We start from the raw sequence: 14,868 nt of genomic DNA on the forward strand, positions 1-14,868 counted from the left end.
TTGTGGTAAAGATTGATGCATTGCTGCACAGACAGTTTGCACAAAAATCAAATAAGCATGGCCAAATCTTTAAAAAGAAAAATATACAAAAATATACAGAATATACAAAAAGCGATGCACAGGAAAGTTGGAGGGCAGTATTTGGGAGTACGTAGCAGAATTGTTGCTAGTTTGGCTGCGGGTATAAAATCGAAATATTGATGGTTATACTGTACTGGATGATTTAATATGATGATATATTATGATATATCGGACATTATGAATACAATTAATGCAATAATACAGATAACAATCACTGACTACGTATTAGTATTGCTATGTCGTTACAGTATAATTATAATAATAATAATATATTATAGTGCACAGTTTTTGCACAGGTTGGATGTGTGTGTGTGTGTGTGTGTCTGTGTGTGTGTGTGTGTGTGTGTGTGTGTGTGTGTGTGTGTGTGTGTGTGTGTGTGTGTGTGTGTGTGTGTGTTTGCGTGTGCGTGTGTGTGTGCGTGTGTGTGTGCACTTCTTGATTGTAATTGTGGCACTCTCTGTGAGAGCCACCGGCTCAGGCCAGAAACAACATACCTCGTCATAGAGGCTTGGGAGGCCTGTGCAGCTTTGGAATGACGGTAATTCATATTGAATATTGTTGTGTATTGTTTGCTAAACGGAACACCTGTCATGAGTTTCATCTGGGTCACGTGTTTGGCAAGAGCACAGAGGAAATGTGTGAAGATGTGATTGAAGGAAAGTTGGAGGCAATTAACAAGCTTAATGTAAACAATGTAACTCAATCGTGTCCCGACGCCAAGAACAACTATGATCTCTTTTTTGCAAGTTCTGACAGTCCGTTCATTTCTATTACGTAGCAAGTAGCATAGTGATAAACATAATGATAATGATATATTCCCCCTCACAACTTACTCCTATGCAAATCTAAGTTCATTGAAAGTTATCGCACATTTTACTGTATAAGGAGCTATTTCCCCCATTTTTTCCACCGTTAACTCAAAACTACCTGAGTTGCGTTGGGCCCAGAGGCCGGAAAAGCATCGAAGCAGCTGAAACAGGGAACGTTCCCAGCAGGAGCCGGAGGGCTTCAAAGCCTTTAAAGTTCAAGAGACGACGGGGACGGGGGGGGGAATGCAAATTTCATTCAAGTTTTCCAACCACCTGCTTCAAATTTTGTTAAAATGTTTACACGCACAATTACATGCGAAAGATTTCTCCGCAGTCATGCCAGAGTAACACCCCGGGAGTGTAGGCTTTTAAAATCCTCCTCCGTCTCCCGAGAGAAGCGCGCTTCCAAAAACCACACCGTTCTCTCTTTTTTTTTTCTGCTGTTTTCCACCCCCTGCTGCGCCATTCCGATTTTTAAAGCTGCCAGCGGAGACGCTCAGAGGACACTTCAAAAGACGGCCGGCCGCCCAGATGGGACACGTCCCAGGTTCCTATGAATGGGACCCGTTTGATTTGAGGGTCTCTCTGTGTCTCCGCCAACTTTCACTTCCATCTTCCGTATCAGCACCAGCGGCACAGCTGGACAGAAATGGGACAGCGATGTTCCCCCTACTAGTTCAGGACACAAAGCCCTTTATTACCTTCATAAAGGGTAAGAAAGTCCATCTTGAATCTTCGGTTCAAAATCAATCCATCTATGGACGCCTTTCCAGCCTACTGGAGCATTTAGTAGTAGTTGTTAATTTGAGGGTCATCAGTTCAGTGAACATAGGGTCGTGATGATACGCGTTTCAAAGGACAACTAACTCTGGTTCTAGCGAATCAAACGACTGTAACGATCATGAATTCAAGGTGGATCAGAATTGCTCTTCACTATAAAATTGGACGTCAGGACTGTGTGTCGGACCATTCTACTAAAGCAGAGAGAGGGGGTTACAAAAAACCCAACGGCTCCCGGCCTTTCTTTGCTCGACCTACGTACCCTCAAATCTAATCTTCCGAATCTCTCCGTATGTCCTCATCCTCCGACACAAAGATGACTCCCTAAAGCAATTAGGGGGGACAGGAAGCCATGGACGGATGGATAGAACATTCTGCGAAGCTTCTTTCCTCCACTGAGTACCTTACCATAATACCCCTGAAGGCCCTAATCCTTGGGTTGAGAGGCCAAGGGTCAGTGGTCCTGTGAGGGCTACACCCCCCCCCCTCCCTTTGAATCCCACAAGGAAGGAAGGTGGAGGCCACAGAGGAGGTCGTCCATGGCAGTTTGTTGGTGGGGTTGGGTTATGGTTCTACCGGGGGAAAGGGTGTTGACCACTATGAAACCATGGAAACCATAGAAAGAGAAAAGCTTCTCCATCGTTCTCCATCGATTCCCCTAAGACTTTCTGCGGAGATTTGGCGCTTACATAACAGAAACGGAGCGAGCTCTGGGATGGGGGAAATTCATTGGGTTGGTGTGTGTGTGTGTGTGTGTGTGTGTGTGTGTGTGTGTGTGTGTCTGTGTGATAAATATTGCCGCTCACCAACGTGTGTGTAATCGTTTTTTCACCTTGCGGCCCATGTAGGTGAGGGGTAACTAAGGATAGTTTATGCAGCTGGGGTTGTTAAATGAGTTCATGAGCCACTTGGGTTTGGATGCGGAATATATCAACCTGGTGTGTGTCCGTGTGTGTGTCTGTGTGTGTGTGTGTGTGTGTGTGTGTGTGTGTGTGTGTGTGTGTGTGAGTGTGTGTGTGTGTGTGTGTGTGTATGTGTGTGTGTTCCCGGGTATGGAACATCCCGTCTCCATGCTGTCGTATCCGATTCAGTACTCCACTACTTCCAACTGTTAAGGAGGTCCATGCGGAAGTGATATGCCGGAATGGGAATTTGAATCAGATCCGTCTTTGGGCAAAAGTGATGCAGACCTTTTTATTGTTCTCTTGTGATTTACACCGAGTTCATCTTGAAAGGAAGGAAAGGGGTCAGAGCACCGCAAGCCCAGGTGGAAAGAAAGACATGCATGTGCACGTAGATATTCACAAAAACACGACGGCAACATCTGGATTAAAGCCAACAATAACGTACAGCAGGTGCAGGTGCAGGTGCTTGGAAAAGAATCCAAGCACGGCTGAGATGTCAAAATGGGAAATTTCTTGCACATAACCTTGAAACAAACCTGGAACAGGGAACTTGTGTTTTTGTTTTAAAAGTCACAGTACTGTACTATAAAGACAATATAATTTCACAGGAAAATGAAAGGTGTCCATTAAATCCGTGTGTGTGTCCAGAACTGGGATATTTAATGGTAAATGTAGATTTAAAGTCTATCACCATCTGCTGCTTCAGCCACTGATATTGATGATGGTGATTATGATCCTACCGATTCGAAGCTTTACTACTTTGAATCAACTTTATGCTTGCAGAAATAACGGCCTTTCCGTGGTCTCTTCCCTTTTCTCTTTTATTCGTCTTTCCCGCCCCGACAGGACTTCTTCCAGCAGCACTGCAGCTGCGGTGCGGCCGACCTGGCCTTCCAGGACCCCAAGAAGAGGCCGTCCAGGAACGAGTGTCTATCGCCCAGCGGGACCCTCTCCGACCTGTCCACCATCCCGGAGGTCGCACGCCACCCGCTCTACTCGATGGCGAAAGGTACGTTCTACTTTCTAGGACCCCGTGAATCCGTCTAAGTATTAATCTTATCTCAATGTAGTGGTGTGGGAACTTGGAAAGGTTATTGGAGATGCACCTTTGGGCCAGGAAAACAATAAAATAGTGAAATCTCCTTGTCAAATGTGATGCTGTAGCCCTGTGTTTTGGGACAAATGGGACCACCCCATGGAGTACAATATGGCTTCCACTGTGGAACTTTTACAACACGGTCCGGTGGGACGCGTCAACACACACATTACCACATATTAGAGTCAATGTTGCTCTAAGGCTTTCTTTTCCCGAAATGGATCCGACGGCTTTGTTTTGAGACGGGGCTCTGGTTGTACTTGAGTTACAAAAACTGACCCCGCGGCCGAACCCCCCTCGAGGTGTGTTTTTCACATGCCTGTCGTCGTACGCAGGCCCTTTCCCGGCGATGACCATTTTGGCGAACGCTTATTTTACTGCTGTGTTTTCGCAGCGTCTCACGTTGCCGTCGCCGGTGGGTCTTTTTGGAGTCGACGCTTTGGTGGCCCCCGCTGGGAACATGACGTTTTTCAAACCCAGGGGGTGGGATGTGGGATGTGGGATGTGGGATGCGGATTCCTGGCATTCTGTGTAGGTACGGACAGCGGACGGACGGACGGGCGGACGGACTGAACATATATAAAGCGTCTTAGGGGCTTCTGGAATTCCTTGCCAACCCCTCTTCTATAGGAAGTGGGAAACTGGATCTGGAGAAGTGATTGCGAAAGTCATGGGAGATATTGTGTGTGTGTGTGTGTGTGTGTGTGTGTGTGTGTGTGTGTGTGTGTGTGTGTGTGTGTGTGTGTGTGTGTGTGTGTGTGTGTGTGTGTGTGTGTGTGTGTGTGCATGTTGTGGTGTTAGGTGGGGTTGCATTGCCTCAACTGAGATTCAAATTAAGATTTAAACCAGCAGAAACACCAGGGGTGTGGGCAGCACTCTCCTCTTTTGCACTACATGTATTTTGGCACGTATTGCTGAGGCAAGAATAAGAAATGACTCATGACTCCAACAGTCTAGAACTCTGATCCTTTTCGTTCTGAAGCACAAGAGGGGACTGCCTGATCTTTTTAGGGATGTTTCTCAGATCTACGAGTATAAATTACCTTAATTACGTGAGTGCCGCACGCGTCAAAGGTGAAAGTCGTTCCATCAGGCGGCTTTAACCTTTTGCTGATAATAAAAAGCATGTGTTCGAGCATATTGTTACTCAGCCAAAGGTGAGGGTTGTAAGTGACTTTTTTTTTTTCTGAAGAGACATCTAATTAAATGTTATTTTGGTTGTTTCTTTCCCTGATCATGTGAGCCGGACAAAAACACTGAGGCAAAAGTCCTGTGCCGGGTGGAAAACTGATAAGGGTGGAGGAGGTGCAGTTGTTTGCTGTGTGGGAGTGATGAATGGGATTCGGGGGGGGTTGGGTGAGGGTGAAGACTTTTTTGGCAAAATAGTCTTCACCCTGGTCTTGCACGCGTTTGGGTTCTCTTAACGTCCTACCTTCCGAGGCTGACGCACGTCAGGTATAATGTGCATCCAGACTATCTATCTATCTATCTATCTATCTATCTATCTATCTATCTATCTATCTATCTATCTATCTATCTATCTATCTATCTATCTATCTATCTATCTATCTATCTATCTATCTATCTATCTATCTATCTATCTATCTATCTATCTATCTATCTATCTGTCTGTCTGTCTGCCTGTCTGTCTGTCTGTCCGTCCGTCGGTTTGTCCAACCATCCATCTATCCATCCATCCATCCATCTATGTCTGTCTGTCTGCCTGTCTGTCTGCCTGTCTGCCTGTCTGCCCGCCTTCCTGCCTGTCTGTCTGTCTGTCTGTCTGTCCGTCCAACCATCCATCCATCTATCTATCTCTTTATCTATCTATGGCTTTGGGGTTCAAGCGACCGAGTTACAAAGAGTATCCTCCCCCGGTGCATGACTTTCAACGGTACTTTCATCTTCCATTGTGGAACACAGGACACAGGAGTCATTGACATTTTGTTAAACTGTGCCATTATAAAATGTCTTCCATTTTGAACAGGCGTTTGTTATCACAAGACAACCCCGACGGATGTTGTCAGGTTGTATCACTCTGAAGGGGGGTTGTTTTGTGATGATTACCAGCTGGCTGCACATGGACCCTGCCTCCTGTAAAGTGATTTGAAACGCTCCTACGACCGGTCCCGGTTGAAGAGCTTCGAAGAAAAACAGTCCGCAACAACGGCGCTCACGCGACGTGGCCGACTATTCGCCCTCATTAGAAAATTAAAAATGTACTTGCTCAAAAAACGTACTCTAAACTACATAAGGTATGACTCAGCAATTTGTGGAGTAAAGCAGAGTAACACTCCTGGACTCCCTTTCTCCAGACCGGCCGCTGGCCCCCGTGCCGCTGTGGAGGAGGGGTCTGAACCGGAGGAGTTACACCGAGGGGGAGTCGCGCTTTCTGTGTGACGGCAGCGAGGGCCTGGCCGTCCCCCAGAGACGGGTGAGTCAAACTTCAAGCTCTTTGTTTACTTCCCCCTCCCGGGTTTCAAACCAGACGTACTGTAAGGATAATTGTCAGTGATGAAAGAAGTACTCTGAGCTTCTAATTCAGTGAAAGTAACAAGACAAAACGGGAACCCGACAAGGAATGATTCCAGTGAAATTTAAAGTACACAACTGAGAATCCTACTGAAATCCTACTTTGCGTTTTTTGGACTCGGAATGAACACTCTATTATATATTTTGAAAGTGACAAAATGCTGACACAACTGTTGTTGTTTTTATTGATATTGATTGATAGTTATTCAGTAAATCATTAGCTAGTTGTCACACTGAATATAGTAAAAAATTATGTGTGTATAACACCATACAGTGGTGGTCAAAATCAGGGTTGAGTTTCTGTTTTTCAGCGATGTGGTGGTAAAACCAGCTGATTCCATACACTCCGAATGTGGGAAAAAAAGGGAGTTAACATGAAGGGAAAAATATTAAATCATGATAAAACATTTTGTGTGTGTGTGTGTGTGTGTGCGTGTGTGTGTGTGTGTGTGTGTGTGTGTGTGTGTGTGCGTGCGTGCGTGCGTGCGTGCGTGCGTGCGTGCGTGCACAGCTGAGTGAGAACTATACGTGGGGCAGAGTGAAGGATCTGGTGAGGAGGACGAAGATGAGGAACCAGAGCAGACTGGGACTGACCACCACATCCCTCAAGATGTCCTGTCCACAACTCTACCGGTGAGAGAGAAAGAGAGAGAGGAGGGGGGGATTAGATAGGTAGGTAGATAGATAAATGGATACATACATACTATACAAAAATACATACCATACATACATACCATACATACATACATACATACATACATACCAATAGGCAGATGATAATAATAATAATAATAATAATAATAATAATAATAATAATAATAATAATAATAATAATAAATATAGCTGCAGGCAGCAACACACAGGGTCCAGTTTATTCGTTTTAGGTGTTTGTGACAATTTTTTGGTGTCTGCGAAATGCATCACAATTTACTAAACTTACATAAACAGTGAACAACAAACATCGTGGAGTTATGTCTTGGAGTTACGTCCATAGTACTTTTTTTTTTTTTATATTGTGACTGACCTTGAGGACTGGAGTTCTGGACAATGGCTTCTTTATTGTCTTATATTTTCTATTTTTTGGCATCTGGAACAATAAAAACAACAAGCTCTGTAATTACTTTGCATAACAATAATAAATATAGCTGCAGGCGACGGTACACAGGGTCCAGTTTAGTCGTGATAGGTACGTCTTACAGTTTCCCAGGTTCTCTGAAACGAGTTTACGTTGAGCGCCATTTAAAAAACACTTCAACCATGTTCCTAGCTTATATCATTGTTGTGTTCCAGATACTTTGATTTGGGTTGGACATATTTTGGCATTGAATGCATTAGACCGTGTCTAATGCAATGTGAGCTGGACCTCTTAATATAGCTGCAGGCAGCAAATCACGGGGTCCAGTTTATTCCTTTTAGGTACGTATTACACTTTTTTGGTTTCTGTGAAACGTGAGGACGAAAAAGAAAAGGTTCCTCCAATGGTTCTTAGAACTTACTGTGGTGTGAAAATGTTTCCTTTGAATGATTTTAGTTTCCGGGGTTTTGTAAAACGCAGCACAAGTTACAGTTTTCCGAGTTTCCTTTAAATGCAGCCCCGGCTCAGGCTGTCTGTCTAGACCTGGAATACACAGGGTCCAGTTTAGTCGTCTTAGATACGTATTAAAGTTCTCCAGATTCTGTGCAATGTATCACGAGTTACAATTTTTCAATTGCTTCTTTGTTATCTTAGACGTTTGGCTATTTTTTGGCATCTGAAACAATAATAAAAAAAGTTATTATTACTTTGCATAACTTTGCATCACATTTTATAAACATAATAAATAAATGTTTAATTGTAATTTCTACTTCATTGTATTTTTTTCTGTTAATAATCTACATTTGGAAAATTCAGTTTAATAGATTACTTGTAATGGAGACAACATTAATGGAACTTATACATTGTTTTCGTCATATTTGGTCGGTTTTTCACTCATTTCTGCTCCTTATGTGGATCGATTTGGATTAAGGTTTTAGGCTGGACCCTAAATAATAATAAGAATAATAATAACAAGACTAATAAGAATAAAAAAATAATAATAATGCAATAATAATAATAACAAATGGATATATACAATGAGCCTAAAAAGGAATTAAAGAAATAGGCAAAACTGGCAAAATACAGTAAACTGAAAAAAACAATGTGGCTCTGAAGCAACAACTAGCATTATGACAAAAGTAGGATATTGTGCAAGTTTGCATGAATTTTGATGCAAAAACGTACATATACTATGTGTAATTGGGGGATACTTTCCATAATGGCAAGCTGCTGGTAGCGATGGACTTTTTTAACAACTCAAAAAAAAGTTCACAAAACCAAGGTGCTGAGTAGCAAGATGCCTACATTTTATAGTTGTGAGCCATTAATTTTATCTTTTAACATCATGTTGAGCAGCACATGAATATAACATTTTTGTATGATAAATGTGAAGAATCCCTCACGTAAACAAGGAGACAGAGATTTTTGAAATGTTCTCTTCTTTTAAAGAAAACTACATTTATCGCCCGTTTGAGAGGGAAAGCCTTATCTCAAATCATTTCTTTCTTACATAAGAATATTTCTGGTGATCTATGAATCCATTTACGTGCAACACAGTAAGTGGGGATGGCAAATAAAAGGGATTTTAGTAATTCAGTATAATGTATTGGCAGTTACATTCCATCTGCCTGCAGCTGAGGCCTTCAATGCTTCATCCTGTGAAAATATTATCATTTTAACATATTTCACTGTAAATACACGCATCAGTAGTTTATCTTCCTAATCCTCCAGACCCTGCCCTTACATGGAAACCTAGAAAAACTTGGGGTAGTAATAATTGTATGAAGGCGGAACTACTTACATTTTTCCTAGTGAAGGGAATTTTCTATGACATAAACTACTGACAATGCTTTTAATTAATGAACTATTGGCAGTGGTCTTCAATTTTGGAGAGATCTGGTATTTATATAATACAATAGAAAATATTTGTGAATAATAAGTAAAGTAAAATTTAGTACTGAGCTAAAATTTTGCATTTTTGATGATGTTTCTCAATATCCATAACCACTAAGAAAAACAAAAGGGACGATAATGGGAAGAAAAAATAACTGCGATGTGTGTTGAGTCAAATTTAAAGCAATCATAGTCTAAATGCTACCAATAAAAGTCAAAAATAGAAAAGAAAAAACAAAAGAAAATCCAAATCCAAAGCAGAAATGACCGGAGATTAAATAAAAATGCAAAGAAAAATGTAATCTGGCCTCCCTTGTCCTTTGAGTGTTTGTTGAACAAAACAGAACCCCCCACCCCCCCCAAAAAAAGGAGAAAAAAAAAATCATTGAAGGAGTTGGAATGTGAGTTATTTTACTCGGCTGAATACAAGCCAGCATGATTGCAGCGCCAAACAGGGGGGAGAAAGAAAGACTTTGGGGTTATTTTAGGGTGAAAAGCGCTGACAGCTGCAGTGACTGCAGGGCGAGAAGAGACCGAGGGGAACCAAACCCAACCCGGCGTCCTTGGCCGCGGGACGGGTGAGGCGGGTGAGACGGGTGTGTCCACGGACAAATTGTGCCGTTCTTTTGTTTTCAGGAATCTTGTAGGAGGTTTAAAGAGAGAGAGAGAGAGAGAGAGAGAGAGAGAGAAAAAAGAAAAGTACAACACTGTCCGTGGCCCCTTCCACTTTCTCCCTCCGTCCTCGAGTGGGACGCTGCTCTCACAGAGCTTGGCACCGACCCACCCGGGAATAAAGAGGGTGTGTGGGGGTCTGGTCTGTCAGGCTTGAGGTATTCCTGGAGGAGTGGGAGTGGGAGAATCCATTCCCCTGTGGATTTAAAAACGGTGCTCTGTTGAGATATGGCAGTGGTCCAGGATTCATTAAAAAAGGACACACACAAAAGAGAGAAATGCTGGCGGCCGTGCCATAAGGTTGTAGCACACTTACTATTATCCGAGATTCAAAATTCAAGAGGTTTATTTGTCACATACATACGCTCATACAATATATGCAGTGGAATGTCATGGCACCCGGAGATTACGCACTGCACATATTTTGCACATTATTATTATTATGATTGTAACCAAATCTTGCCACGCTACTCCTCTCAATTTTCAAGCCTCATACATGCAAAATACATCAAAACAACTGTCCCGATTCCATCATGTATGGGCTGTAACTTGGTGCAAGGTTTAAACCAGCGGTATACAAAATAGTCAACATCCTATGAGACAATATTATGGGAAAATAGAGCACGACTGAGAAATTTCGCCATTTTGACCTAGATTACTAAGTCACCAAATTTTGCAAACACACACATACACGGAAACATAGGCAATTTTCTAATCTAGCCGATAGAAGTTAAAGTATTAGAGTAGTTTTGCAGAAGAGTTTTCCTCAAAGTTGTCATGGAAAATTATGTAAACATTTCCCCAAATAGCTTCCCACATACAAACAGTACATACACACACACAGACAGGGCCAGCACACTTACTTCATTGCGACTTCACCTTCTGGTTATTTTTATTTATCATCCACCCATGGGACTAAACACAACAAGATGTACCTGTTAAATATGGCTTCACTGCGTCAGAATACAATGAATAATAATATAATTGAATAGTTGTCTCTTTATTTTCCCTGGCAGGCCTGATCTGGGACCAATGGACCTTCCCAGGAGGAACAGGAGCTCCATGATCACCCTCGGTCACCCAGACAAACTGGACTGCCCTTGGCTTCAGTAATGCAACAGGTAGGCTGGAAGCTGGATAAAGTCGCTGTTCTTGAAGAGTTTCTCGGCCTTAAATTATTTTGAGGCGTCATTTATGATTATTTCAGGATAGTTGACACATAAAACATTTAAAATGCACATAAAAACTATTAATGACTCATTATGAGGTACAGGGTATGAGCCAAATCAATGTTTTAGGTTTTCTGTTTTATTTTATTATCTGTTGAAAGAAAATAATGTACAAACATGTGATAACATGTTTGTACATTATTTTCTTGCTTTTTGATCATGACTAATTTTTGAGAGTCCTTTACTCTAATTTATCTTCTAAATTAGTTTTGTTTTCTCCATTTTGTTTATTATTATTATAATAATAATAATAATAATTATTATTATTATTATTATTGTTATTGTTGTTGTTGTTGTTGTTGTTGTTGTTGTTGTTGTTGTTATTATTATTTTTTTATTATTATTATTATCATGGTACTTATTCTAGTGTAGTGAAATAATTTTTCAAGAATTATTAGTACAACAGTCAAATCCAGTATAGTTCTGCCCATCACAGCTTGGAGAAACATCAATCTACAGTAAGAAATAATCCTGCTTGAGGTGGAAGCCAGAAACACCCTTTTATCTACACCCCAATCCAGCCTTATAGACATCTCATAGATGACTTTCCCTTAAACCAAAAAAAAAAACAAAAAAAACAGAAAAGAAGCAGCACACACTGAGCATCTTTGTCTCCCAGCCAGATCTGATCCAGAGGGCCCCACGTGGGAAGAGGAAGAGGAAGGTGAGGAGGGCGAGGAAGAGGAGGGGAGACGGAGGAGTTGCACGGAAGAATTTCAGAGCCTGGAATTGAAGAGGTGGAAATGAGAATGGAGAGGAATGGTGAAGAAAAACGAGTGATTTTTACCCAAGATTCTAAAGAAATGTTTTATATATATTACTGAACAAGGGACAGTTGTCTTGTACACAAAGGGAGCGTTGCTGTATTTATCTTATCGTTACATGGAAATGATTACAAATGAGATATAAATGAGATATTGTTATTCTTTTTTTTATCCTCATCTAAGACTAAGAGTTGCATTCTTTATATTCATAAACGGACAAATGAAAAAGGTTGCAAACAGCCTCATTCGCAGTCGCCATTTGCAGCTATTTGATGCTTTTTCATGGCAGTTTTAGTCTTTCGTGGCTATCTTTGGTTGGAAGGACTGCCAATGCAGTCTGAGTGCTGCAAAATGTATATAAAATGAACTATACCCATCCATCTAATGTGAAACATACTGTACACAATGTTTTATTTGTGCCTTTTCATTTTGATCCATCCTGTTAATACATGTATGTACATATTGTTCACAGATGGAAAACTCCATTGTATGGTGTGTGTGTGTGTGTGTGTGTGTGCGTGCGTGTGTGTGTGTGTACACATTGTTGTGGCCATGTATGTGCAATGCATGAGATCGTAAATGTCCTTGGATAATGCATCTTGTTAATACAAAGATAGGTAACATTACGAAAAACTGCTGTGTGACTTTCCAGATTTGACACTGCCTTAAGAATTTGTCTTCTATCCTCAACATAGAGGAGAATATAGACAAGTATACATATATATATATATATATATATATACGGTACCTTCACCTACTGGGCTAAAGTATGTAAGTGATAGCAGCCGGTCATTATCGCAAAAGAAGCACCGACGGGGTGGTCAGGACTCACTCCGGAGGGGGTTGTTATTATTTTGCAATAATTACTTATTACACTGCTACTTACCATAAAATAATACACTGACAAAAAGAATACATTGACGTGGAACATTGATCTGAAATGATTTATAATGCTTAAGAGCTTCATCTGAGAAAAATAGTCCACAATAATGTATCGAACACTGCAAAAACCACCTAGTGAACTATTCACTCTATGAAAAAAAACAAAAAAAAAACGTTACTCTACATCTGACTAACCTATTTACTGAAAATGTGAAATTGGAAATATCCACGTTCATCTCATCTCAGTCTTCCATAGTAGTCTCTATGTCGGGTCATAAGAGCGCCACTGGCACAAGTGTTAGCATTAGCATGACGCATGAATAGCAGGAGAAGACCTTGTCAATAATATTTATTCAACGAGAAGATTTCACTTTACAAGACAAAACAGAGAAAACAAATTCTAACTATCCTATTCAAACTATCCTATTCACGTGATCAAATACTTTTACCTCTAAATAGTCAAAATTAAGCAGAAAGGATGTATTGTATGTTTTTACGGATTTATTTTTAAATGTCAATAACTGTATGTAAAGATGTAGTCAAAGTGTATTCTGTATGGGAGTTTACTATGCAGCGACACAGTATCTTTACATGTAATGTATATTTTGGTATGTGTTGGTATGTGGATCATTATTCAATTTATTTTTCAAAATAAAGTTAAAACTGGAGCGATTACTTTTGTATTGTCAACCAGATTCATCTTTGTGATAAATGGACGTGGAGTCTATGGACTATAGTCAATCTAATTGATACCACCACACTGAATAAGCCTAAAACTGTAACATTTAAAATTTAAAATTTGATCATAACTCTCAACATGAGTTCAAACCTTCATGAAAGGTTTGATTTCGGAGTTCCTACAAGATCAGAAAAAATTTAAAGCTTAATTTAGCAAAACTATGTTTTAACTAAAGTAAACATGGAAGTGACTCCTTGTCAATCCACTTCCTGTTTATGGGTGGAGCTGAATCAAGAAGAGATGACGTTCTCCCCCAATGGTGTGGACAGAGCATTTTTTTCTGGCGCGGGGGCGATCTGAAAAAGGACACTATGCACAGATGGAAGGGAAGGAGGTCAGGAGGGGCGTCTAGGCTGCCATCACAGGTTCCAGCCTTGAGTCTTCAGAACGGAAGTTTCTTTAATCAAATGACTGGAGGAGATGACCAAGCTCACTGAGACTCAGTGGCTCAAAGAGATAAGCTGCTGAAAGCTGGGAAGTCCCAGGAGTTCAGGGTTCTCTTTCCCCAGAGGGTGCGTTTAAAAGCACCGGGGGACATAGTGTAAAGGGACCTGGTGCCATGACGATTCATATGCTGCCGTCACGGGTTCCAGTCTTGGTTTTTCAGAATGTAGAGTTTTAATGACCAAGCTCTTTAAGACCCAGTGGCTCAAATTGTTAAGCTCCTGGAAGTTAGACAGTTAAGGTTCAAAATTCAAGTTTCAAGGTTATTTGTCACATGCATATACATACAGGTTTGGGTAGTTCAGGGTTCTATGCTGAGCGAGCTTTCCCCACAGGGCGCCTTCCAAAGGCAAAGTGAAGTGTGATGGTTCATGTGTTACCTTCCAGCACTGCTGTCAAAGGTTCATGTCCTGAAATGTCAGAAGGTTTCTTCAATCAGATGATTGGAGGAGATAACCAATCTCACCCAGACTCAGTGGCTCAAAGAGATGGAAACTTGGGATTTCAGGGTTCAATATGTAATAAATATTGTATGATAACAATAATTGAATGTAATATGTGATATGTGTGCTGACTTTTTTGTTGTCAGTTACATGAATGACTTACCGTTCAAATAAATTATACTGATAAATGAGATTTTAATACAATCTAACCAAAGCTAATAAAAATTGTCAAATAAATAAATAACGAATAGCTACATTAATAATTATATAAAATATTATTATTAAGAGTATTATTATTATTATTATTATTATTATTATTATTATTATTATTATACATGGAAACCTAGTAAGTGAGGGTAGCAGGAAGTTTTTTTGTTCCTCCACTCTGGAATAAACCTTGCATCAAAGCCACACTGACATCTTTTGGCAGCACTCAATATTGCTCTTGCTCAGGGAAAACGCAATTGTGAAACATATTTTTTTCCCTTTTTCTATTATTTATTTCTGACCAACACTCATCACA

At 40.8% G+C, this 14,868-nt stretch overlaps 1 protein-coding gene across 1 annotated transcript in view; it reads left to right on the plus strand.

Moving 5' to 3' along the window:
* LOC307242031 (uncharacterized protein) overlaps positions 1-13,376 on the plus strand; it is a 31,316-nt gene extending 17,940 nt beyond the window's left edge. Inside the window, exons 4-8 of the mRNA XM_080016366.1 lie at positions 3,423-3,585; positions 5,988-6,106; positions 6,716-6,837; positions 10,861-10,965; positions 11,693-13,376. Of these exons, the coding sequence (XP_079872492.1) occupies positions 3,423-3,585; positions 5,988-6,106; positions 6,716-6,837; positions 10,861-10,957 (501 nt within the window). The 3' untranslated portion in view covers positions 10,958-10,965; positions 11,693-13,376. The remainder of the gene's footprint in view (positions 1-3,422; positions 3,586-5,987; positions 6,107-6,715; positions 6,838-10,860; positions 10,966-11,692) is intronic.
* Positions 13,377-14,868: the final 1,492 nt, after the last annotated feature.

This window comes from Zeus faber (assembly GCF_960531495.2).
Source record: "Zeus faber genome assembly, chromosome: 16".
Lineage (NCBI taxonomy): Eukaryota > Metazoa > Chordata > Actinopteri > Zeiformes > Zeidae > Zeus > Zeus faber.